The sequence below is a fragment of the Lissotriton helveticus genome, chromosome 10, assembly GCF_964261635.1.
Source record: "Lissotriton helveticus chromosome 10, aLisHel1.1, whole genome shotgun sequence".
Lineage (NCBI taxonomy): Eukaryota > Metazoa > Chordata > Amphibia > Caudata > Salamandridae > Lissotriton > Lissotriton helveticus.
In genome coordinates this window covers 408,757,524-408,785,392 of record NC_136071.1, presented here as the reverse complement: position 1 = coordinate 408,785,392, position 27,869 = coordinate 408,757,524, and the positions used below count along the sequence as shown (strand labels likewise).

The window sequence follows — 27,869 nt, the reverse complement described above, 5'->3', positions numbered from 1 at the left end:
GGCTTATTGGGAACACTGTCTATGACACATTTCAAGGTAACTCTAGCATATGCGCCACCACCTACTATCAGTTGACATTCCCTGCCTCAACATGAAAATCTAAAAGCAGACTATTATGCCTGCTTTGGTGATTTATAAATGCACTTTGTAGTAGCTCAACCGGACTCTGAAAAGAGCGGGGCAAGTGGCAAAATGCCACAAACGCGTCCTGTTTACCATGCGTTGAGTTGCTGCCTCGTTTTAACAAGCTGGCTCAGTGGAGCCGACGGGGGGGAGGGGGGGGGGTGAAAGTGTGCAATGCACAAGCTGCCAGGGACAGGAGATGTGCACGTGTACGGAGTGCACAGCTCCTGTCCGCTAGTGCACATCTCCTGTCTGCGCGTGCCACCTCCTGTCACCCTGCGGCACTGAAAGCGGCAGCAATCGCTCACTTTCCATCTCATTAGTTTGAATGGACGTTGTCTCAGAAAAATTTAGCTCAAACGCGCAGGGATCTGAAGAGTGAGTTAAAAGTCTTTCCCTCCCACACAGCTTGCCTTCGAAGCCGTCTCTGTGACTGTGCCCACAGTTAAGCCGGTGTCTGACTGGATAAGATTCATCATTCTTCTTGTTGGTGACCCTCGAGGCTGGCCCGTCTGGACACCAGGGGTCCCACGTCCGGTAGCTTCCATCGTGACAAGTCAATTTCACTGCCTCTGACCAACAAAAGGGATATTTACACAGAATCGTTTAGGCGCTGTGCTGTTGAACAATCTTGCGAATATGGCCACATCCCTTGGGGGTCACCTTTAGCCACATCACTCTGGATTCCAGGAATGTAGTTTTGATTTCCCCATTTTAAGCACGAGAGCCCGAGGCTGAGGACGTGGAGGTGGGTTCAAAGCAAGGACTGGCAGAAAACGAGAGTCGTGGCTTCAGACAAGTTGACCGCTATTAAATATTGGTTTGTGGGAACACTGGATGAGTATCCGTAGCAGCCACGCGAGCTCACATCATGCCTGACTAACCCTTCTCTGTCAGTCCTAGTTTTTCAGAGAGCAATGCATATTTTGGTACCAGCAGAATTCAGTAAGTGGTGACTCAAGAGTAGTGCCAGCATGCCAAGTGCTGTAGACTTGAAGGGAAAGTGGACAATAGCATGTGTCACTTAGCTGCTACAATCGTAATAAAGTGTAATCAGGATAACTAAGGCGACAACGCACTACAGTATTCTTATGACAAAAAATGAACTTTCCCTGTATATCAATGGAAACCCAGAATTTCCGGCAGTCCTAGCTCCGTGACCCTTAAACATGGAGTGACAGTTTTCGAGCTGTGCCCCCAGCAGTGCAGGTAGATACCCCGAAAGCTGTGAACTGTGTTATTTGCTTCAAGAACAGTACTGCGACTTCCTTGTGTTTCTGGACACCGTTCAAAAAGCATCAAGACAGGGACCATTATACTATATATAGGACCATTGGAATTATGCCTTTGGTTAGCACCAAATTATGCAGCAAGGTTGACCAAATCAGGCGTAAAGAAAAGGCAAATTATGCGGCACAACGCGCCACAATATTTGATAGAATTATGTTATCATTTTGTGATTTTAACACGTATTAATACTCTATGTACATATTTCACATCAATAGTATCAATTGGACGACCAAATAGAGAAATAAGCAAATACAATATAACCATTACACAGCAATTAATGGATTATGTAGCAATTGTGGCAAATCCATGATTAAGCGCAAAAAAGCTACGGCTGTAAAATCACACAGTTCCAGTGGTCCTGGCTATACTAAAGGGTAGAAAGGTGATCTATAGCGCAACTCCATGACAAGCAGTAAATATGTATATAGGCACTACCAAACACAGCTTAGAAATAAACAGAGACAGATAAAGCTCCATGTTTGTTTCTGACGCACTCTGTGCAGTTCATGCGCTAACTCATTGATTCACATAAAAAAACAATTACAGTACGAACGCAAAGTGGGGTAAGAAATTGTGCAGTCTGTAAATACTAAATGCGTGTTTTTTTCCATCTGTATCACAGGTTTTAACTGTGCGCTACTTCATAATATGGCAACGTGCACAATTAGCCACCATAACGGTTCGAGCTTTCGCGTGGATTCTGACTGCCACACTCGCACGGCGCTGCCCTCATATACAAAGAGCTAAAAGAAAAGTATTAACCCTTGAGAGTAAAAGGAGAAACAGATACCTTTTGGAGGCTAAAACCAGAAAACCCTGCATTAATCGCGGATTCCACCCCTTAACAAATAGTGTGATCTTGGGCAAATATTTTATTGATTTTTTTTCTTCACTAACGCATATGAAAGCACCTATTGTGTTTAGTTTAATAGACTACAATGTTGTTCTTCCTATAAGAATCTGGGTCACTTACAGGTTTCCTGTGGCACCTGACTTGCCCCGTAATTCTCTATTGAAACTATTGCAAGGATAAGGCGGGGATAAAATAGTTTTAAGTTCATGTTTAAAATCTATCTTTCAATAAGTACATCTCACTGCAATGCTATAATGTAAAATGTCAAAACTTTCTCATGTTGAAGAAAAACACTTCTTTGAATTGTAAAGAGATATCATCCTATTGTACGTGATGTTTGTTGCATGATTTACATGTCAAACGTGTTTAGGGCTCGGCTCGTGCACAGGCTCTAAGAACCCAAGAGCCCTTGGGTCGGCTCTGGCTCGGCACACCATGTCAATGTGCCGCTTCGCCCACCTCTATTTTTACGTGTGCTCAAAATTTTGTGCATCAACGTACTGAGAGTGAGAAGGGAGGGGATGTCCAAAAGTGAGGTAGGCCACCTATCCAAGAGTATTTAAATTCCAGACTAATAAAGAAAGGGCATCAGTTTGGCACAGTAACAGAATATAACCAGAATATTGTGGCCTTAATGTCCTCCCACAATAGTATAGTGCATTAAATCTCGTTTACTAAAATATGTAGCTAATTATTGAAAGTCTAAGTGCGACATTTTTGGAGAAAACAAATTTCAAGACCCGATATTTATGTCACACGTTCCTAATCGATAATCGGACGTACAACCAATCAGTTGTGTACCTGCCTTATTGGGGCTGCCCTTGAACCCATGGATATATTGCTTCATGCATTCCTGCATGGGGCGTTTGCACGGCACCCTAGGTCCTGTTGCATGCCAGCTGCCTCTCCTGCCAAATCATTTTCTTTTCCTTGCTTTGTCTCACCTGTGCTCGCCTCATTTGTTGCCGTCTCAAAGTTTGCTTAGCATCAGCCTTTATTTTCTGCTCCCTGCAATCATCTGACCGCCCTCCGTGCTGCTTTGCTCTTCAGCCAGCTCGCTGGACAGAGAACTCAACAGCGGTTGGAAGGGAAACCGAAAGCACGCGATGCGAGCGCTGCCAGCCTCCGGGGACAGGAGATGTGAACGCTGTCCGTAGGCGTGCACATCTCCTGTCTGCGCGTGCCACATCCTGTCTCCCTTCGGGACAGAAAGCGGCAGCAATAGAGTCTCGCTAGCGAAGCAACGCATGCGCTGCGTTAGCACGCGAGACCTAAAAACAAAGGCCACTTAAGAGGGCAGGGGGAGCACACATTAACCACTAGGGACGGTTTGAAAGTGTAAAGCATTTGCTGATCTAGTATTTGAATCCTACCTTCGACATTGTGTTGATTCAAAATTCCACAGTAATGAACCAGGCTGAAAGATAATCACCACACTAGGCTTACAAGACTGGACGCTGCAACTTGATGAACAGCAATGGCCATTTTTCTAGCAAAGTCAGAATGGAGGTATTTTGACGAACTGCACTGGATCGGTTTTCTACTAATGCAGGATATTATACCTAAAAGAGCTTAAGAAACAATGCCATAGCAGGAAAATAAATCATCTGCAAGAAACTTTATCTAACAAATTGCTGAAATTTTTTTAATACTGTATTCACATATGTTGTAAAACTGACTTGTACTTAATTATTTGTAGTTTACAATAAAAAAAAAAAACAGTATAATTTTAAAGCTCAAATTACCTTAATGACCTTGTACCGCTCCAACAGACGGCATAGCATTCGAGCTTCCAGCTTTCCCACATTCATAGACCGTCTTATTTCAGACTGAGAAACCCCTTTAGTACCAACGTTTTCTACTGTTGGAAAATAGAACACTAATTTGATTTATGGGAAATTCTTAAAATAAGGAAGTCATGTTTTTTTTTTTTTTAAACAGAGCTAACACACGGTTTTCTCTGTTTTAATGGAATAAACGGATTCCATTAAACAACATTTTGCTATACAAAGACATAAAATAATGTGCGACTGCAGCATTGAATGACAGTTTGCAGATACACAAACTTGTTGCGATGTTATTCAAATGCACAAGTTACTTACCTTCGGTAACAATATATGTGTAACAACATTAGTAGTGATAGATTCCTCACCTTAGAATTACCCCTGGGGTCAGACTGTATCCGGAAAGTTTTTCATCAGCAGCACCCCTGTGCATCGGTAGGCATCGGCTTGCGGCTCCGCGTGAGTCACGAGGACGTCGCCGGAGTTACTTAGACGCGCCCACGCGTGCTGACGTGAGTTCTGTACACAACTTTCCACGCCAGGAACGCAGAGCCATGCAAGAAACTGACCACTGGTGTCTTGAAACTAGGGCCCTGAAAGAGATAACCTTAACCTCAGAAATCAGTTCGCAGAACGGGGAGGATGGGTGGGGCGGTTAGGAATCTATCACTACTAATGTTTCTTACAGATATATCGTTACCGAAGGTAAGTAACTTGTGCATCTGAATGAAACACATTGTGATAGATTCCTTACCTTAGAATAGATACCCCAGCAATACCAACCCCGGTGGTGGGTCCGCGAATCAAGGTTACACCAGAAAGTCCTGGAGAACAGAACGGCCTAAGAAGCAGTCTCTCCGGACTTGGCTGTCCAGGCAGTAGTGCTTGGTAAACGTGTGCAGCGGGGCCCACGTAGCTGCCTGACAGATGTCATGCAAGGGAACTCCCCTTCCCCGAGCAGTAGTGGCTGCCGGCGACCTGGTAAAGCACGCATCCCCACCGGAGTCTCCTTTTTAGTCAAGGAGTAACAAGCCTTTATGCACAGAACAACCCACCGAGCGATTGTCTGCTAGTGCACAGCCCGACCTGTCTTGGCGCCCACGTAGCCAACAAAGCTGGTCATCCACCCGGAACTGTTGTGTGCGGTCTAGATAGAAAGAGGAGCGCACGTTTTGGGTCCAGACAGTGGAGCCTCTCTTCCTCTTTTGAGGGATGCGGAGGCGGAAAGAAGGTAGGCAAAGTGATGGTCTGCCCGATGTGAAAGGCAGTGACAACGTTTGGCAGAAAAGAAGGACGAGTCCTTAGAACAACTTTGTCCCGATGGACCGAGAGGAAAGGAGGTTTAGAGGAAAGAGCGTGGAGCTCACTCACCCTTCTAGCAGAGGTGATGGCAACCTGGAAAGCAGTCTTTAGAGTGAGGAGAGGAAGAGGGCAGAAGTGGTATAGGCGGAAAGGCGTGCAACAGACCGCAACTCCACTCGCGAATAAAAGTGAGTCGCCGAGCGAGTGCCGCCTTGGAAATTCCAATGCGCAGAAGAGATGACATTGCGCGTTCTCTTTGGTGGCGAATAGATCTAACTAAGGCTTGCCCTATTGCTGAAATAGACATTGCGCCATGTCAGAGTTCAGACACCATTCATGATCCATCATGCACCGGCGGCTGAGTTTGTCCGCCCTGGCCTTCAGAGAACCTGCCAGGTGTTGAACCACAAGGGACATGCCATGATGTTCTAGCCAAGCCCAGAGGCGCAGAGCCTCTTGGTAAAGGGTCCACGACCCCACCCGCCCGGTTTGTTGCAGTACTACATGGCGGTGGTGTTGTCGGTGAACACCTGCACTACTCTCCCCATGACAGAAAGAAGGAATGCCTTCAGTGCAAGTCGGATTGCCCGAAGCTCCAGAAGGTTGATGTGGAGCTTGGACTTCGCCGGAGACCAGAGGCCTCCGATCTCCGCCTCCCCCATGTGGCCGCCCGATCCCAGAAGGGTTATCAGCAGCCCAGGATTTTCGTGCTTCGCTCCCAGCTTTATCAACTTCAGAAACGTTCCCTTAGATGGAATGAAAGAAGTTTCTCCACATCAGGAAGACTTCCCTGCCACATTTCATGCAACATTTTATTATTTTAAGTATTTTACATGCAATCAATTGCACACACTGGGAAGCGAGGCCAGATTTTCTCACAAGTTCAGACAGAATTTGTGTGAGTGCCAAGAATAGACACTTTTTACAACACAGATAAAGGAAGCAGCCTAGCAAGATCAATTCAGCTTATCGTGTTTTATCCCTTCACACATTATCAAATTAGAATCTATTCGTGTGATTGGCTGCTATAACGGAATTTGAGCAAGAACGTGTGATACGTGGCTACTCCAGAAGAAGGCGCTGGTCGCCGAAACGCGCGTAGAGAACCATTTGTTATGCCACCTTTTTAATATTGTGATTTTCAATCATTTGTTGCGTCATTATATTTTTTAAAAATACTTGTGATTTGTTATTACTTTTCATTGTATATTGATGATGTTTTGTGCATTTTAGGATGTTTTGTGTATTTTATGAATAATTTGATACTGTCTAAACTGATAGTTATTATGTATGTTTTATGAGTTTTATTTTTAGATAAGGTCAATAATAAAATTTGAGTACAGACCTCCTACTTCCTCTTTACATTTATTGATTTGATCGGATAGAATCCGTATTTCAAGTGCCATGGTTATTTTGCACGCTGTTTTTCCCTGACCTAGGACTTGTAGTATCCACTATCTCAGGGGGTCCTTGCTTCTTTTACACATAAAGAACCACAAGGGACATGCCATGATGTTCTAGCCAAGCCCAGAGGCGCAGAGCCTCTTGGTAAAGGGTCCACGACCCCACCCGCCCAGTTTGTTGCAGTACCACATGGCGGTGGTGTTGTCGGTGAACACCTGCACTACTCTCCCCATGACAGAAAGAAGGAATGCCTTCAGTGCAAGTCGGATTGCCCGAAGCTCCAGAAGGTTGATGTGGAGCTTGGACTTCGCCGGAGACCAGAGGCCTCCGATCTCCGCCTCCCCCATGTGGCCGCCCGATCCCAGAAGGGACGCATCCGTCACAACTGTATATTCCGGCTGGGGAAGGGAGAGGGATCTGCCATTGACCCAATCGCGATTCGTGAGCCACCACTGCAATTGCCGTGCAGTGCCCTCCGAGATCTAGACATGATGGGACAGGTTGCCCTGGTGCTGTGTCCACTGGAACTTCAGGTCCCACTGCAGAGCCCGCATATGCCATCTGGCATGATCCACCAGCAGGATGCAGGAGGCCATCAGACCAAGTAGTCGAAGGGTCATCCTGACCGAAACCAGGGACAGAGGCTGAATTATCAGAATCATAGCCTGAATGTCCCGTACTCGCTGCTCGGGAGGATAAACCCGAAACTGCACCGAGTCCAGAACCGCTCAGATGAAAAGGAGCTTCTGTGAGGGAATCAGGTGCAACTTCCGCACGTTGATGGAGAACCCCAGCATATGCAGGAGGTCGGCCGTAGTCTGGAGGTGGGAGACAACTGCCTGAGTCGAGCCCGCCTTCAACAGCCAGTCATCGAGATAGGGAAAGACTGAAACCCCTGATCTGCGCAGATGAGCTGCGACCACCGCCGTCACTTTCGTGAACACCCAAGGGGCGCTGGTAAGGCCAAAGGGGAGCACGGTAAACTGAAAGTGCTCGTGGCCTAACGTGAACCGCAGGTAGCACCGGCGAGCCGGTAGGACGGGGATGTGGAAATAAGCGTCCTGCAAGTCCAACGCTACCATCCAGTCTCCAGGGTCCAGGTCAGCTAAGACCTGAGCCAGTGTCAGCATCTTGAACTTCTCCTTCCGAAGGAAGCCGTTGACGTTCCGTAGGTCCAAGATAGGGCGTAGGCCCACTTTGCCCTTCTTGGGTACCAGAAAGTAGTGGGAGTAACAACCACACCCTACTTCTGGCCGGAAGCAGCGCTCCTGTGTGGGGGTGATCTTAATCCGCAGCAGGATAAATCGAAACCAGCTGGGACGCGTACGGTCAAAGTTGCACAGTGCATACGTGATGTTATGGGGGAGATGGGCCTAGTAGACGTCTGGCGGTTGTGCAATGTTGGGGTACTGGAGGGCACGCATATCACCCCTGCCTTTAATAGCTGGTCTCGGATGGACTACTGGCTGCTCAATGGGGAGGCAAATGGATGGGTGGAGAAGGTTTATACACTCCCGAGACCCTTGTCTTATCACAATCCTGTTGTCCTTGAGATGTCTGTGCCCGCCAACTTGCCCAGACCATTTACTTTTCGGTTTCGTGTGGACGCACTGTTAGGCCCGGTTTACGCTGAGACTATCAGAAATGCCATCATACAGTATTTTGAATTCAACGAAGGTTCCGTAGAGAGCCAGGCGACCCTGTGGGAAGCCTTTAAGGTGACGATACGGGGGTATGCATAGGCACTTCTGCGGAAATACTTCGAGATCTCACGGGGTAACTGCGCAAGCTGGAAGAATGGCTGGGAGAGTTAGAGTCCCATTATAACACTGCACTGTCCACTGAGACGTTGGCCCAAATTCATGAAAACATTTAGGAGTATAACTCGTTGGCTACAATGGAAGAGAAATATTTATCCAAACGGTATGTGGCTAGAGCCTATGGCGAGGGTGGTAGACCGGGCAGGGTATTGGCTAATACACTGCGGGACAGGGCTGATAATCCCCCAATTGACCATATTGTTGATGCAAACGGAGAAGCCCACTATTTACACAACAGTATAGTAGAGCAATTTTGGTCATTTTATGCGGATATATACACAACGCGAGGAGGCATGCCCGAGTCGTCTATGAATAAATATCTTGACGATACGGCCTGTGCGTTGCTGTCAGATGTGCACAGAAAATATTGGAGTCTGCCCATTGAGGAAGAGGATGTTAAAGAGGCCATTCTCTCGCTGCCGAACAATAAAGCTCCGTGGCCAGATCGTCTGGCAGCGGAGCTTTATAAGGCGTATTCGGCTCTTCTAGTGCCACACATTCTGGAAATGTATGTGGAAGCTCACGAGACTGGTTATCTCCCCCCCATCCCTGAGACAGGCCTTAATCATTACCCTACTAAAAAAAAGATAAGCCTCCATCGTGGTGCCACTCATATCGCCCGTTCTCTGATAAATTTGGATGCGAAGATACTGGCGAGGATTTTAGCTACTAAATTGCAGCCTCTGATGCCACTACTCGTTTTACCGGCTCAATTCGGTTTCATCCCGGAGCGGTTCACCTCCTTTAATCTACGCACAGTATTTGCCATGTTCCATGTGCTCAATCCTAATTTGCCGGCTGTGGCTGTCCTTTTAGATGCTGCAAAAGCATTTGATTCAATAGAGTGGAAGTACATGGTGTATATTCTTATAGGATGGGATTTCCTCATGTATTTGTTCGCTGGATTCAAGTCCTATACATGGACGTCTCCGCGAGGGTTAGGGTGGGTGGACTCACGTCAGAGACATTCAACATAGAAAGTGGCACTAGGCAGGGCTGTCCCCTGTCCCCTTCCTTTTTGCTATTGTTCTGGAACCGTTGGCATGCAAAATCTGGCAAACACATCGGGCGGGCGTGTTGAACTTTCATAATCGGCCGGTCCTAATTTCCCTGTATGCGGACAACATGCTCTTTTATGTCCGTGAGCCACAATGCTTTTTATCGCCAGTCTTGCGAGAATACATAAAATTTGGTCTCTTTTCCGGTCTGCAAATAAACTGGGAGAAATCTGTTCTTATCCTCCTGACGCCTGTCACTGTCTCGCCCCAGGTGGAATATCCCCTTGTATGGTCGGAAGAACCAGTCAAATATTTAGGGGTCTGGCTACATCAGGACCCCGAGGTCGTTGTCAGGGAGAACTATGGCCGTGCATATACAGGGCTGGTGCAGCAGATTGACCGGTGGTGCTGTTTGCCTCTGTCCCTGGCGGACCGCATAGCGTTGATAAAAATGATCATTCTTCCTAAATTTTTATACTTGTTCTGTAATATTCCGATTAAACTGTCAAAGCATTTTTTTTAAAAACAATCCAGAACCAACTGCTGAGGCTTGTGTGGGGGAACAAACAGCCGAGGATTGGTTGGCATAAGTTGACGCTAGTGTTCGAGAAAGGGGGTTTCAATGCTCCAGACCTATATGCGTACTACCTATGTGGGCAAGCTCAACACGCATACTTCTGGTTCAGAGCTTACAACTTCATTCCGCATGTAGCGGTGGAAGAAGGCGATGCGTATCCTGTACACTTGAAAAGCATCATTACACACACTAATTGACATAAGCCCAGAGCGGAAATAAACACGACAGACACCACTATTTCTGCATGGCAGGAGATTGGGAGACGTGTTCATAAACTTCCTTTATATACGCCTGCACTGCCTATAGAGGGACACTCTGCTCTACCTATGGCTGGAGAGAAGTGCCCCATCACAAACCTCAGAGAGGCTGGTCTTACTCTCACGATTTATATGTTGAAGGGAAGTATATCTCCGGGGCTGACCTGAGCTATATACAAAATCCTACCCCACTCTTCCAGTACACCTGCTACACACTCGGACGGGCGATGAGGGACCATTACACGTGTTTCCCTGATGAGCCGGAAGTGTTACAGGCGCTTCAGCTGATAATAGTAGCCCCATCTAGGAAGAAGCTGCGCACCAGATTATACAGGGTAGTGCAGGAGGAGACGGTTCGCGGGGTGGACAATAGTTTGGAACGTTGGAATGAGGTACTAGACCCCCGATTAATGACAAAATATGGGAACAAATCTGTACGCTCACAGGGCGACTGACGTCCAATAGCAACTAATGCATTATACATTTGAAGTTCCTCCATCAGGTATACCACACTCCTCACAGGCTGCACAGACTTGGGCTAAGGGACTCGGACTGTTGTAGGAGGTGCGGTCAGGGCGGAGCGGACTTTCTCCATTTTGCACTACAGTGCAGGCCGGTATACCACTACTGGGAAGGGGTTCTCACTCTACTACAAACCATGACTGGTCAGGTGATTAACTGCACATCACTAGAGTGTCTACTGAGTTATGTGCCTGGATTGAAGGCGGCAGTGGGCAGATTTGTAAGGGTGGCTCTGGTGCTGGCAAAGAGGAGGGTACTGTTCACGTGGGATAGTCGAATGTGCCCAAAAGTGGATATGTGGCTCAAAGACATGGTATACTGCCAGGAGCAACTAGAACTGTACGCCGAGGAACTACCGGTGTCCTTAAGACCTTCGGACATTTGGGCCCCTCTGAGAGAATATCTAGTGGCTCAGTGTGAACAGGGCGATGGGTAATTATTGCGGGGCGGGATCCAACTAGTATCCTATTATACTCGGACGGCAATGGTAAGGCGTGGCTAATGTGTAGACGTGTGTGTTAAATATTGATCTCAAGGGAGTACCTGATTGTTATTCTTATTTCTCCTTTTGATGTGTCCTTTCACTAGATATGGTTCTGATGTTCTTTCTCAATTTTCCTTTTTTCCCCCTTTTTTTCTCTGTATTTGAAGTTATGAAATTGCATTGTAACATTGAATACTGTATATGCTATGTGATATAGGAACACTTAATGAATAAATAAAAAATGTACTGAAATCCAAGCTTTCGGTAGGCTGCGGCAGAGGACGAGGTTATCTAGTGCAGTGTGCGTTCCTATTTAACACTGTACGCATGTTTGATCTGTAATTTGTTTTATGGTTGAGTTGGCCCTGCATTTAGCGCGTTCTGATTAACCTGTGTTCCAATGTGCAACGGCAAAAGTGAAAGCAGGCTGGCGAGTGGTGTGCGATGTGCGCGCACCATGACGAGAGAGGAAAGCCAGATGGCGTCTCTGCTCGTCATTGTGCGCGTATCTGCACACTCTATATGCCAGCCAAAGCTGTGGTCAGATTTTTAAAGCCCACACACTAAATATCTCGCCAGTGCAGGGCATGAGCTGGCTCAGGCGAGTCCTAAAAAGGCACGTGGCTTACGCACCCATCTGTCCCACTGCTTGGTGAGGAATTTTACCTCAAAATGGGCTCCTTACAGCTGCAGCATGGAGTGAAATGGTGTGCTGCTGAACCCAACTGTCAGACCCACCTCCTGAATAGCATGGTGGAGGTAAATAAACTGCAAGTCTGCCTAATACAAGGCCAGCGACAAGTCACGGGGGTGCCGGTGGTGGGGGCACAGGTTGCAACGGTGTGGGACAGTGTAATCTGTTTGAGTGCTCAAGCTTCCACAATTTAGTAGATCTCATCCCACTGGACTGGCTTCAGCCATTCAGTCAAATCACTGATGTCATGACACTGAGCGACTAAATGGCGTGGGGCTGCCACCTACTGGGAGACACTACTCCGCAGAGGAATTCATTATATTTTGATGCCACCAAGGAGGGCTTTTGGGGTTGCTGCGACAATTTTTGCAATCCGTGAAGCTTGTGCGCACCACCAGAGATCTGGGCAGACTTTTCGAATATACCATCGGTGTCCCACATGCTGGAGGTCCTACTTGAGGGTGGACAGGGAATACAAATGATTGGCAGACTAACAGATGCTGACTGCAGATCGATCAACACCAATGGTTACAGCTTGACCGACATGGAACACTTATTTTCAAAACTCCCTAACCGATACGAAATAGGTGTTGGTTTAGACTCGTGATAGGTTACATAAAATTTATCACAAAGGTTAGCTAAAGTACCCTAAATTCATCAAACCAGGTACCAGATTCATCCATATGACATTGACATGTAAGATGGTATCTAGATACTGAAGGAAGTGGTTGGGAGACTAATACAAGTATAATAATATTTGTTTATTTTGGGCAGATCCCATAAAACAGTTAAAACAACGGACACACGCTTACATCCTTTGATAATGGTCTAAAAGGGGTCATACAAAAATATATAGAATCATTTCAAGGTAGTTTGTTTGGTCATTAGATAAATAAGCAGAGGATAAAAAGCATAACCGATGACGACAGTATATATCCTGCCAGGGATTGCTCTATCAATTTTATCTATTGTGTTTCTGGATTGGGTAGGGCTTTCTTCCTTAGTATCCAGGCACTGTACAGGTACCTGGAGACCGCATAAGCTAGAAGTTCTCTAGTGTCCCTTTTAAAGAGTCTTGTGGCTTCCCAGTAATGCCTCACTCTTATAAGTTTGCACGCGGCTAACAGCCATTTTTCTGCACTTTGATATAAAGGGCAGAAAAAAATGAAATAGATGTCTGTTTCCTCTACATAAGAACAATTTGGGCAAGAATCGGTCTGAGGGGATGGTTTGGCCCATTTTGATGTATGTGCTCTCAGGGGACATCTGTGTTGCACATAAAAGCATTTAGACTGGTGTGGGTGCACCCTATCCATGTATAGTTTGAATCTTGGGGTGCACTTATGATTCAAAAACTTGCCTGTTAGGCTGTCAGTCGAATAGGCTTCCCATGTTTGCAATAGAACTGCCTCCCCATATAACTGTTTTACTCTTGGAACATCTCCTTTGTCAATTGATTCGGGGAGAACCATAGTCCACTCATACCTACTCTGTGCAATGTTTCTTTGATGTTCTTCAGCCATGGAGTTCTCTGGTCTCGGACTAGAGCTAGCAACTCTTTTACACAGTCTCTGTATGTTGCCAGTTCTTGGGTGGATCATAACCTAACCCAGTATAACAGAGGTTTTAGTAAAACAGTTAATTGAATGGGATTGAGGGCTAGATCTAAACACAGTGGGGTAACAGGTGAGCTTGAGGGAAGTTTAAAAAGTGCCTTAATAAGCTTTCCTGCTTTTGTTAACATTTCTGCTGTAGCGTAGCCCCAAGCCTCAGCTCCATATATTGCTGATGCTACTACTGAGGAGCTGTATAAGGTGATAGCTAGGGAGACCGCTCCTCCCCATGCAGCATCTCCTCACTATAGCAGAGGCTTTCTGATGGAGGACGATTTTACTTTGTTCAATCTTGGGGCCCCAGGTTTGGGTATTACTCAGCCTCACCCTAAGGTAATCAAAGTGTGAGACTTTTTCAAGAGGAAGCCCCTCTACAGTCACATTGCCTCTACATCTTTTGTTGGGATTTATCATCATAACTTTAAATTTTGACAGATTTAATTCTAATCCCCTTTCCCTACAGAAGGCTGTAAAGGCATTCAATCCATATTGCAGGCCCATTGGTGTCCGAGAGATTAGGAGGGTGTCATCTGCAAACATTAGTATTGGTGTTGGTATTCCTGCCAATCTAGGGGCATTGTGTTCGCATTCCTTCAGTTTCCTCACTGTGCCATTAATATATAGGCTAAACAGTGTTGAAGCGAGGACGAATCCTTGTTTGACCCCTTGCTGAATCTCTATCTTGTCTGTCATGTCCCTTGTGGTGCTCCATCTCACCCTCGCATAAGTGTTTTCATGGAGAAATTTTAGTATTCTTAGTAAGGCTAGGACGAGTGACTGGGGTGGGCATCCAACTGTCAATTCGGCAACTGTTTGTTGGGTAAGATACCCAATCCTAAAAAGAGGGTGATGCACTGTAGGTTTGTAAATCTGGGCTGCTGGCAAAAAAGGTAATTGTGATGCACGGGGTGGCCAGTGCAGGGCACACAACAGATGGATGGTGTCAGGACATATTGGAGTGGGCACTGGTGGAAGGGATTCATCTCAAGCAGATACGGACAGGCGAAAAGGTTGAGGAAGACCGGAGAGAATGGGCAGACATGCTTCATTGCCTAACTGTTAAAGTGGGCTCATCAGATAATGAACAGTCCTCGCAGACGGACGGACAGTAAAGGTCAGGGATTCTGCCGGGGAGTTTTGGATCATATACTGCTCATACGGTATGGACCATGGGAAAGGGGATTGAGCTAGCAAGAGGGTGGACCCCGGTAACGCCATGATGGGGTTCACTTCGCCTGGGGGTTGGGGGTTGTTTGGTTTGAACTTGTGTTGTAAATTATTTACTTGAGCTTGGCACGTCAAAGAGTGGAGCAAAAAATAGTAGGACTCACAGTTGCCAGTAAGAGGCTGTACAGCACCACTTATGTCCTAGCCCTTTGAATGACAGTGTGTAACTGATTAATATGTTCATATTTGAAATTGCAATAAAACACTTTAAAAAAAAGTTAAAAAGTCAGTTCTAGAGATAGTATCCAACTTCAGATATGGATAAATATATTCAACAATACACTTTTTATAGTTGCCTATACTATCTTTGAAATAGTTTTACCTGAATTGGAAAGTCAAATAAATTTTGCATCAAAAGAATTGCCTTAATTTATTGTCCTTATTCTTTACTAAATTCACTTGAGCCAGAGTCTTAGTACGGACTCAAGTAAATTGTTATACACTGTTGACACAGGTAGCCTGCTTTCTAATGTTGTGCTTCATTTGGCAAGGTCTTTCTGAAAATGATTTGTGTGGAATTTTACAAAGTCTGCCACAACCCCTCAGTGGTCAAATGTAATTATGGTCACATATTCCTCTGAATGAGAACTCCAGACACCCTCACACATCCCCCACATTTCAACTATGCAGGAAGAAATTGGATTTTGGGAAATATTTACTTTTTTAAAGCAGTTACATGGTTACCAAGAGGGCGTTTGCAAAGAGGGTGCAAGACGGTGTGCACGAAACGAGAGTCCAAGCTGCCATGGGAGACCTACACTGATTCTTGCTCAGGGAAGTCGCCATAGAAATCATAAGCATTGAATAGTGCCGCCTACATGCAGGGACCCTGGGGCAGTACTCTCAAAATCAAATTTTTAAAGTATTATTGCCTTACTTCCGAAAGGCCAGCTACATTGCCAATCAAAATAATTTGCTTTAAAAATGGAATAAATAAAGGCATAAACCTTTGAAAAAAACTAAGAATAATTAAAAGAGACCTCAGAAAAATATTGTTCACAAATTCTTTATGGCCCCCCAGAACTACAGTTATCCACAACAGGGGCAGCCCTGAAAACCTGAACCAGGGGCAAACAATACTAGAATCCTAAAAAGGGTTCAAATTAACACAATATGTGCATCATATTTTAAACAAAAAAAACTAATCAATAAACCTAAAGAAAACATAATATGGAAAATATGGAAAATTATACCAATGAAGACACAGAAAAGGAAAAAGGAAAGAGAAAAAGGAGAAAACCTATGTTTAAATATATACAATTAATAGAAAAAGTTTTATTAACAATGAAAAATAATTCAATCTTAAAACATAAGTCAAAAGGCTCTCAACACAATTCACAAAAAAAGACCTATAAACAGTGCAATGAATGTGTAAACCGACAAGTGGCTGAGGAAAAAAAGATTTAAAAAAATCAAAAGTTCAGGTCAAAACAGAAACACAAAGCAAGCAATGCGTCCTCTTCAATTTCGGCCACATATGTGCATTGACGGCGTTTCGACCAAATTGAAACTAAATGGTCATCATCAGGACAAATGGTTATTATAGGAGCGCCCGTGCCAGTTTTAATAAAACATCTATTGTTCAAGTAGACCCAACCGAAGGTGCAACAATCGTATGGATTCTGCCCGGAACTGGACTCTCTAGAATGAAGATCAAGAGGAAATTCTGAATTATAATTACAGGAGTTTAGGCATAAATTCAAAGGCTCCAAGATTAGGTGAAATAATGGAACAGCCTATTCCTTCAAATAATTTTAAGACTGGCAGTCGCCTTTAATAAATTGGCACCAACATATGGGTTACTGGCTTAGTCCAGCCCCATGGGTTCTGTAGCACGCTGTCCACACGAATAACTCTCCCAGAATTACAGGCACATTAATTTACTGAATGCGGGAGGAAAAGTATTTCTTAAAATCAACTTAAGACTATTGAAAGAGTGGACAGAAGATAAGATCATCCTAATTAAACAATATGGCTTTAAGCAGAGCGTAACTCGCTGAGTTACATAAAAACTCCCAGATTCTACAAAGTTCTGCCAACTGGTGTACAGTATCAATGTCGCACTGCTGGAGTTGAAATTTAACGTCGGTAGTAGGAACAGCGCAGAACAATCAGTGTGAAAAGGAGCATGAGCTTTGCAAGAGAGCACGACCATTCAAGTTGATTTTGCTGCCGCTGAGTAGAAAGTCTACTACAGCGGTATCTAATCTACTCAGGAGGCAGTCCTCTGGCCACACCCGCCTGCATTAGAAAATAACGTAGGGGATACCAAATGCTGCTTGCTAACTTGCATTTCTGAAAACCTTGCAGGAAAAATTCCACGATGCAGCTTATGACGGAATGTGGCTGTGTTACAAGAGTAGCTCAGAGTAGTCAAAAACTGCCATTTCCGCGGGTGGAATGAAACATTCTGTCTACCCCTAATTTAGGGAGGGGCACTCTGCGGTCAATCATTGCTTTAGCCTGTGGTTACTAGTGTGAAAGTACACAGAGTTAAGAAAAAACCTATTCTGTTGCTCTGTAGACTTTCATTCAGTATTCGATTCTGTGGATCATGACCAACTTTGGGAATCTATAGTAAATTATGAGATATCACAAAATTGTCTCCTGATATTACAGGAGCTTCACAGAGAAAATTAGGCACAGTCGAAGTAGATACCCCATCGCATAAAGTTTCAAGAATGGATTGAGAAAAGGACGTGTATTGTCCACCTGCTAGTCTCAATATTTTTAGCACATTTACCTGCTGTATTAGCTACTACAAATTGTTTTCAACTCAAAATGAATGGTACCTATTATACGTGCCGCCTATATGCAGTCAGTTTGGTACTTATGAATATGACCAAATTCAGACTGCAGAAAAAATGAGATACATTTCATAAATATTCCAGGAAGAAAAAACAGACAAATCTGGATAAAACCAAAGTACTCCAATTTGGGAAAGGAAATCCGAAATATAAGTGACACCAATGTAGACTAGAGATAGTCAGCAGGTATAAGGGGAGAGGAGTTGGCCTAACGGCTAGGGCGGTCGACCTCGTTGAATAAGGGGAACTGGGTTTGAGTCTCGGCAATGACGCTGAACATCCTGTGATTCTGGGCAAATCACTTAATCTCCCCGTGCCCAACAAAAATGAATGTGTCCTCATGTCATGCAATTGGTGCTATGTAAAGAGCTCTGATACCCAATTCGGGTCAAGTTCATGCTATATAAAACTCTGTAAAGTAAATAAAAATAGATCAAATAAATTATAAATATCTTGGGATGTGGTTCTGGAAGAACTTGCAGTGGATAGAACAAATTTACTCCCTCCAGGCAAAACCACTTTCTTCAGTTAGTGGGCAAAAGAAGTTTAATAAACCAATATGGTGGTCCATCTATACAACCGCTCTTAACAGGCTACCTTTGGGATGATTCCCCATCAATTCCAATACATGGCTGAACTCCAGTGCTCAGGTACTAAACTCAAGTGAGATCTTGAGAAGGGCAGATGCCTAAAAAAGCTTTTGTCTTTACCATTCTCTACTATGATACAAGCTATAAGGATGGAAACTGTATTAACTGCTTGGAGTGTTTTTTTTAGCATAACACCCTTTTAACATCAAGAGTATGGAGAGATCTCTCTGCAGGAGAAGAGCACTTTTTTGGGGGAAAAAACAGGTGGTGGAGATTGACATGAAAATCCTTTAGGGAGGAATTTAGGATGGGTCTTCCTCACTACCCTGTTACTATAAAATACTATATACGGTTTGTGGGAACACAGAGCCTGTATATCGCCAACTATGTGCAGAGATTATAGCAACCAAGAATGAAGTTTTCTAGGATAGGTGTTGAAAAGAGGCTTTATGAATGGTCTTGAAGTGAGGACGCATAAAGCAAGAAAGAATAAGATTTAACTTGAAGAATTTCTTATGAGGAGAGGATGGATCTTCCTAATGCCCTCCAAGAAATACCCACAGGCATTCTACAAAATGACATTTGTGATGAACATTTTCGATAGACTTTGTCTGCTGCAAGATGCACTCTAATAGATGAAAACTGCAATTTTGCTTTAGTCAAATCGCAGAGGTAAGGGAAAAAATGTCCTTCTTGACAAAAGCACACCAGATGCAAAATCTTCTCCATTTGAAAGAATAGTAATTTCTGCCAGATGGTCTTTAGCTTCTCTCAAAACATCAAAGCACCCCTGAGGGAGGTTCATATGACCATATTGTATGAGTTCAGGATCCAAGCTGCCAAGTTCAACGAGTAAAGGTTGGGGTGTTTAAATTGTCCTCCGATCCTCTGAGGAAGGTAAGGTCTGCACGGCAGTCTCCTATGTGGACGCTCCGAGATGCGAAGCAGATTGCTGAACCATCAATCATTGTCAAGGCCTTTCCAGAGCAATGAAAACCATTCTGTTGCGAGGGATGGAGTAATTTAATACTCATTTGTGATTCTCTTGAATGGTTCAACTGAGTGTGTCCGATTGAGCATTTAAGGTAACCGGGAAGATGGACCGCTGTAATCCTGGGATATTTAGATATTAACCATTTTCAAATCATTTGTGCCTTCAGAGACAGTTGTCTCTTGTTCCTCCCTGCTTTTGTTAGATAACGCATGGTTGTTGCATTGTCAGTTTAAAAAATATATATATATGTTAGTCTTAAATGGAGGAAAGCCTTGAGGACGAAATATACCGCTCTCAACTCCAGTAGGTTGATGTGGCAAGACTGTTCCTTCAGAGACCACATGGTTTGAATTTGAAGATGATCCATGTGAGCACCCCAACCCGAAAGGGAAGCATTTGTCACTACGGTTTGGATCAGAATGTCTTGATGAAAATTCATACCTTTCAGAAGGTTCGGAGTGACACCATCTGAATTATTGTTTTGCCTGAGTGGTTAGGATCTCTGTCTTCCCATCTTCCCGAGAGTTGTCCCATTGCACTTCCAGACACTGTTGCAGCAGCTGCATCGAGAGACATTCAATCAGGTCCAAATATGCATGATGCCATGGATCCTAGAAGAAAGGAAACTTGTCTGTTCTTTGAATGGGCAATTGTTTTTAGATTGCAACATTTCTGAAGGATAGATAATAGTCTCCTGTCTCAGGGAAACACTCTTTAGTGCACTGTGTCTAGTACTACACCCAGGTAGTAAAAGGATTGAACTGGCATTGAGATAGATCTATTGAGATTTACACACAGGCCCAGTCGATTGAGGGTCACAACGGTCAAATAATCATGTTGGCTTGGTAGTTGGTAAGAAGATGCCTTGAGCAAGTCATCTAGATTTGGATATATGAAAATGTCCTTTTTTCTGAGATGAGCTGCAACCACCACCATGTATTCAGAAAACGTCCATGGTGCAGATTTCAGACCGAAGGGAAGAACTTTATATTGGTAATGTTCTCTTCCCTTAGGAATTACTGCTATTCCTTGGCTATTGGGATGTGAAAATAGGCATCTTGGAGATCTATTGATCACCGTTAGTCCTCTTAATAGAGTTGAGGGGAGATTTCCTGCTGCTTGTTCTGGAGGAGGGAGACTTACTCCCCTAGTTTTTCCCAATGGAAAAAGGATGATTTCATTGGTGGTATGGGTGGAGGAGGAGACTTAAACCGGAGACCGAATCCATTACCTACAATATATAGAATCAGTTCATCAGTGGTAGCTTTTCTCCACTCTTTCAGAAAATGTTTTAAACTTCCCCTCCTTTACCGGAGTGGGTAACGGAGGAGGGGGAAAAAGGCAATCATTGCTTGCCATCCATGGTTGGTTTACTGGCTTGGGAAGATGTTTGATGACATCCTTTGCCTCTTGACAGATGCCTGTGCTCTTGATGTTCCTGCTACGACTGTTGTAGTCCTTGAGGCCATCAAGGAGCTTGAACCCTCTCTGATGGCAATACTGTTACACATAGGGCCTATAGGAAGGTCTCCTGAATTATTTCCTCTTCTCCAGCCCAACTCCCTAAAGAGAGTCAAGCTCAATTTTCATACGCAATATCATCCACATGAGAGTGAGTACTCCCTGAAATACTGAGATTTAAAATGTGCTGTGGAGACTCCGGTTTCAGCCCTATGAGCATATGCCAAGATGAGCTGTGTAGTGCTAAAAAAACAAATCATGGCACACTTACTGTTCAAGAAATTCTGTAGATAAATCTGTATCCCTGTCTCATGCTTAAGTCTAGTAGTTAACCAAAATATTCCTCATTATGTAACATACTCCTATAGTTGTTCTAAACTAGTAAAGCACTAAAAAATATTTACATCAAACGTTCATTTAAGGCTGCACCCGTGAGTAGTGTGGTTTTGTGAAGATACGGCTTAAAGGATTGAGTGCTAAACTGTTCTAGTGACTTATTAAAATTATCACGTGTGACTCGTGCCGAGACGCCATGGAATAAGCCATAATGTTTACTCACGATGCTAAGCGTGTTACGTGGTTCACTTGCCTGAAAATGAACAACAGTGGTTAAAATCAAGTAAACGGACGTTTCAACCGCGAAAACTACAATTCGTGATTGTGATCATCGCTGATAACAGTTTACCTGTATTTGATAAGGAGTCTTCCGTCTGGCTCTTCTTCGTGGCGTTAAAGCGTCTACTCGATACCCGGCATTTCACCAGATAGGCTATTTAAACATCAGATGTTTAAACGTAGGTCTCGGTTACCAAGTTTCCCGTAGGGCTTAGTTACTAGTAAAAGAGGACTATTCGAGTTACCTAGCGGCCATCTTAGTTGTAGGATACCAAGGTTCCCAAGGAGATTGATAATAATAGAAATAGGACTATTCGTGTTACATGGCGGCCTCCTAAATGTTGAATGCAAAGTGTATGGTGATGTGGGGCTAACTTTAGTGGGAATGTCAGTGAACATATATATCTCTTGATTGTTACATCTTAATATATTAGTACCAGTAAAAAGTCCATAATAAGCTATATTTAAAGAGAACTTGCATACTCTATGCGCTCATTCAGTCCATATGGCTTGCATGATTGGAGCTTCATTATCCAGAAATGTTCTTGTCGCAGGAGATGTTTATGGTGGTCTCTTCCTTCTATTTTTTTAATGGTTTCAAGGATTAGGAATTTCAGTTGCGATATATTATGCTGTTGTTCCATAAAGTGTGTTGCAATGGTTGACTTTGTTCTTATGTTGGATTTATGTTCATGGATTCACGTTTTGATTTTGCTCTCAGTTTTTCCCACATATACTTTTCCACATGAGCATTTTAAAAGGTATATTACATTAGTTTTGTCACATGTAGTTGTGGTACGTATTTTAATAATGTATCCTTTCATAGGATGCGGTATGTTACTTCCTTATATGATGTTACAATTGCTGCAATTCATACATGGTCTTGTTCCTTTTGCTTCTTATTGGTCAGTCTGTTAGTTGAGGATTTCCCACAAATTTTTACTTCTGGTATGTGCAAACAAAGGCGGTTGTGAAAACATGGCTTTGAAATCTCGTTCTAATGCCAACATCGGCCAGTGTTGGTTGATTATTTTTTTATAAGTACTACTCAGATTCGAAAATGTAGATACTACCACAATTCTGGTGTTTTTAGGATTAGCAGTGTTTAAGAGATCTGTTCAAGAAATTGAGTAGCAGTGCTGTTTTGCCAGCTCTAAAGTGAGTTCTGGGTATCCTCTTTCAGTGAACCTTTTTGCCATATATTCAATCCTTTCATTAAGCTTTTCCGGGTTTGATATTATCCTTTTCACCCTCAACATTTGTGATGTCGGTGAAGAAGGGAGAGTAGCCCGAAATGCATAGGAGCTATAACAAGTGATGTTACCGTTTAAAAGCTCTATGAAATGAATTGAAGACAATTTCAATTAAACTAAACAAAGAATTGCATTGAGAACCATTTATAAGTGCAAGTGATTACTGTTGAGAAGTATTGTCTAGTCCTTATCATAGGATCATTGGTGTGTCCAGGGGGATGCAACCAAAGGAATTTGGGAGCACAACAAAGTATTGATCACAGAGACGTCCAAAGGTCGGAAGATGCCACCCAGGGAGCACCCTTAAAAATCAGATGTAAAGTTTAAATCAACAAAACGAAATTTGATAACCAACAAAGGTGGTGCGCAGACTATACCACAAGGTTTGTTACTAGAATCCATCCAATAGCAGCAGCACACCCTAACCTACAATATTATCAAAATATGGCATATGAAGAGATCACAAAGACAATGGACCGAAGTGCTGAAACCTTTGCATTTGCAAATGAAGAAGCATCTAGAATCTATGCACTCATACACGAGGAAACTACACAATCAACAACCAACCATACCAAAGAACAGAACATAAAACAACTATGGGATCTATCAAAGGGAGAAATAAACCAAAGGTTGCATGCAAGTACTCTTATTAAATATCACCGAGCGCAAGGCATACCCCGTGGTCTAAGGATAGCACTCAAACCATCATTAAGTAAAAACGCAAAGAAATTCCAAGACCTTTGTATGCATCCTGAACAAGTGCTCCCTGGATCTAATCTTATTGATTATAGAGGAATTATCAAAAGAAATAGTAGAAGTAACCTATGAACTTACTAATATGTCAGCTGAAGACTGGACGAAAACGTTAGAAGATATAAATGAACAAATAGCAAGACACTCACAAGAAATTAACAAGAGGAAAATCAGAAAATTTCGTAGGGACACTTTGGACTATAAACTCTGAGAAGTTTACACGTGGGCAGAAGTTTATGCCCAACGCCGTAGAAATCGACCATATACCCAACAAACAGATACCTCCTCATCAGGAAGTTATATAACCGACAGATTACATCAGCAAAGCATACAGAAAACACCAGTACTAGCCCCTAATGGACAACATCCGACAACGGCGAATGTTTCAACCGCGGGTCCTTTTTTTTAGAACAAGGCCACTGTTGTATGGCATTTTATGATCCAAGTGAATTTTCCTGATTCATGCCCTTATATAGGTACAATTCACATTGCCCTAATGTAGGCATAGAAACCATACCCATATTTAGACATATTCCATCCAGTCCAAATACAGGCATGGCTACTTCCACCCGTTCCAAAAAGCCACAACGATTTCTTGGAAAATCGGCTTTAAGCAGTCAGGGACATCCCCTTGCTTGAATATTGATTTGTCAAAGAACTCATGGAGTTTTCAAATAACTACCATTCCCTTGGGATTCTTTGATGACGTTATTATGCCCGACTTTGCGTCAAACTAGGCACCTTCAAGGTATAAATATGCCTTCACTTGCTCTAGAAAACACACGGCGATTTGGAGCAGTTCGACTATCTACTTGCCCAACGCAGCTCGCAACAGCAAGTGCCGAAGGAAGCCGACCCTCCAGCTGACGCACTGATCGAGAAGCTGTCCTTTCTCTCGCTGAGAATCCAGCTCCAATGTTTCCAAGCACCCCTTGCAGGGTGTTGGGGAAATCGCGTCCGAGACAGAGATACCAGACCTCCTTCATTCTGAACTAAGGTATGGAGCTCATTAGACCCTAAGAGAAATCTTGGATAGATTCTTGGCAAAGAAAGGTAAACCTATGCTACACCACACTTACTTCTTCCCTAGTACAAGATTTAGGTTAGGTACATTGGGGTAGGCGTATTTTAGAAGCACCAGTTGAGTACTTTTAGCTTTTGTTATTTATGTATGTTATTTTATATGGCTTAGAAACCATACAATGCTCTTACAGTATTATTTTATATTACTGTTTACGCTGTACGCATTATACTTGGCAGCCTTTATTACTATTGTAGCAGTTCATTTCTTCCGTATGAGAAAGAAGACTGTTCAATAAATTCTTTTATTGAAAATGCCCGTCTTTCTATTTCTCTGCACCTCTGGTGAAACTAAGCATGCATGATTGACTAGGTGAAATATTTATCTATTGTTTCCGCGACTCTAGAGCTACATTTCTTATTCTTGGGAAACAAAGTTGTCATGTTTATGCGGTTGCCAGAAATGAATCCCTTCTTGTGTATTCAAGAAAGTTTCTAGTGACATCTGAGCTAGCTGGCACTCACTACTAAGTTTAGTATATTCGAGACCTAGTCTACCTCAGTCCTACGTCATATGACTAGGATATACTATTCCAATGCGCAGAGCCTATTGGGGAATATAGGAACTGCACTACATGGCGCCCGTTTAGTAAGGCACTACTTTAACGCTAGATACTAGAGTAACTCAGTCGTGCTTTTCACAGAGACCCCTTTTCCCAGGAAAATACTCCAATAGACGTCTGGAGTGGGTAAAAGGATAATATCCGCCATAACGGAGTAGGACGAAAATCCTATGTATTCGTTTTTGGTTTGTTCAACGTTGAAGGATACAGTGTTCCGAAATATTGTGCACCTTATCTTTGTTTCCTTGAAACTTGCTCTGCAAACTTTCATTAAACAAAATGTCCATAAACGGAGACAACAACGCAACCGGTGGAGCTGCAGCAGCTGCACCCCAACCATGATTAGACGTACCAGGTTTTAATGAAGACGACCCGGATGCAATATTCATTCCGGATAATTTAGCCCCTTCAGCGCTGATGACAAAGCCAGCTCGTCATGGGCGTTACCTGCGCTACGCGGATGACGAGCTGGCTTTGTCACAAACCGCGCATTTTTCAAATTTCAGCGCACAGCGGGAAAACCCGCTAGCGCGGTAGAGGTTAAGGAAAACCGTCACTATCAAGCTTATAACAAATGGCCTATCATCAAGAGGTGGTAAGGTAATTTTTGTCATAGAGGCAGACAGGTAATATGGATTGTCTTTCCTGAAGCAAATCCAGTAACACGTGTTCCACTTCTAGAAAGTAGAGGAACCTTCAACTAAATACACTCCTTTCGTGGATGTTGAAATTCCATTAACATACCAAGAGCATGCGCTCTGGTTTAAAGGTGCCCTACGATACAAAAGGGGATGATGGACGGAGCGTTTGTATAAATCAAACACTCACCCCCAGTCAACTGATCTGGGTTTAATCCATCACCATTCTTTAGTTCACTCAGCCACCCCAGTTCAGACATGGCTATATGCAAATCAGTCTGACCAGGTGCCCTACAACATCAAAATCACATTACCAGGCTCGGTCCACTATGTAGGCCAGGACCAACATGGCCGGTATTAGCCAGAAATACACCACATCCTGCCATTGAAGAAATGTCAGGTCCAGAACTATTAGTTCAACTAAAACAACTAATCAAAATACACAGACAATTGGTTCAATATGTCATGCGGACTCTAACGGTCCAACCTCCTATAAGGATTCCACAACACACCCCTCACCAGGGGAACACAAATAAAATTACACCACAGACTATACAATCAGTCATTGGTAAATTGCCCGCAAAAAGGGAACACATTCCATTCTGGATAGCTCAAAAAATTACTCAAATCGAGGCAGTATTTGCCGATAGTACACCTCATGAGAAACACAGGATTTTAACAATCTGTTTACCAATGGGGATCGCACCACACCTGGAAAACTGCGACATTTGGTGTACAGTCTTTGCTGCAATCTACACAAAAACTCATGGTGTTCCGTCGATGGCGGTGATACCAGACGCCCTGAAATCGATTCAAAATGAATACGGGGCAGAGCCGGCTTTAAATCTAGGTATGAAATTACTGAAGGATTTTAAACAGGTCTCAGCTATAATATTAGCTAATATTAAAGGTGAAGCAGCATCCGTGGCGATCCGCCAGAAATTAAGAGAATTTGATGTAACTGAGCAACCATATGAACTGGCCAGAATAATTGAAAAATCCTATGAAGAACTAGGTAGAGACAGATTGGGTGGTAAACCAGTGAAACCCCAACTGACAAAGTCCTGAAAAGGTCTTTATTAAAAATACTCTCACTACTCCTAAAAAGAAGTGGTAGAACACTAAACAGACCCTTCCTAAAGAGAAGCGTTCTCAATCCAGAGGAAGGTCTCCTCAAAAGGAGCCCTCTGAAAGGAGGTATAACCTCAAGAACCGGGATAATTTGAGAAAACCGGATAGATATCAAGATACTGATACACTTTCCTCTCGTACCTTTCAGACTTCCTCACAGAAATCTGAAAGAAGAGGACGGTCAGAACAAAAAGAAGAACGTGTGAAGTCCAAAGACGATCAACACGTTCCAAAAAATAAAAACACCCAATTCTCCAAGAAGAAGGTAGCAGGTCTAAAAATCAGACATGCCGAGGATCTTGAGGACACAACTCAAGAACGAGGAGTTGGCCCAGACAATGCTAGACAGCGCAGCAGAAGTCACCATAGCTGGCAAGATCTTGATGGATCATCTGGAGACAGTGGACTTGAATGGGGCTCTCCTGCGCTGCTTGGGGGTTGCTGTTGCTCTCACCTGCCTGTGTTCCTGTGCTTCTGTGCTGGGCTTGACCGGGTCTCCCTCCAGCTGCCGCCACACCATCAGAGCGGCCGCCGAGCGGAGGGGACAAACTACATTCCCCAGACTCCTCAGCGGCATCGTCACCAGCCGCCAATCTCGAGCCAGGAGGCGTGATAAAAACACTGCTGAGCCCCGGTGGAGTGGGGGCTCTCCTGCGCTGCTTGGGGGTTGCTGTTGCTCTCACCTGCCTGTGTTCCTGTGCTTCTGTGCTGGGCTTGACCGGGTCTCCCTCCCGCCGCCGCCACACCATCAGAGCGGCCGCCGAGGGGAGGGGACAAACTACATTCCCCAGACTCCTCAGCGGCATCGTCACCAGCCGCCAATCTCGCGCCAGGAGGCGTGATAAAAACACTGTTGAACCCCCGCGTCGCGGGACGTGCGCAGGCGACGCTGGGCTGAGCCCGGGCAGAGGGCGGGCCATCTGTGGCCATCAGGGGCCAAAAGAGGCCGGGACGGGCTACCTCACTGTCATCTCGTGACTGCACCATGGGTAAGCGGAAAAATAACTCTTCCCAAGATCAGGGGGGAGGTGTCTCA

The 27,869-nt window shown here is 44.1% G+C and overlaps 1 protein-coding gene across 4 annotated transcripts in view; it reads right to left on the bottom strand.

Moving 5' to 3' along the window:
• Nucleotides 1–27,869, bottom strand: part of GTF3C1 (general transcription factor IIIC subunit 1) — a 2,559,884-nt gene that overhangs the window by 2,058,711 nt on the left and 473,304 nt on the right. For 2 of the 4 annotated variants that reach the window (XM_078662887.1, XM_078662885.1), the window contains exon 8: nucleotides 4,012–4,127. In XM_078662887.1, coding sequence (XP_078519013.1) covers nucleotides 4,012–4,127 — 116 coding nt within the window. Of the gene's footprint in view, nucleotides 1–4,011; nucleotides 4,146–27,869 lie in introns of all 4 variants that reach the window. The other 2 variants (XM_078662886.1, XM_078662884.1) reach the window with 1 other exon arrangement.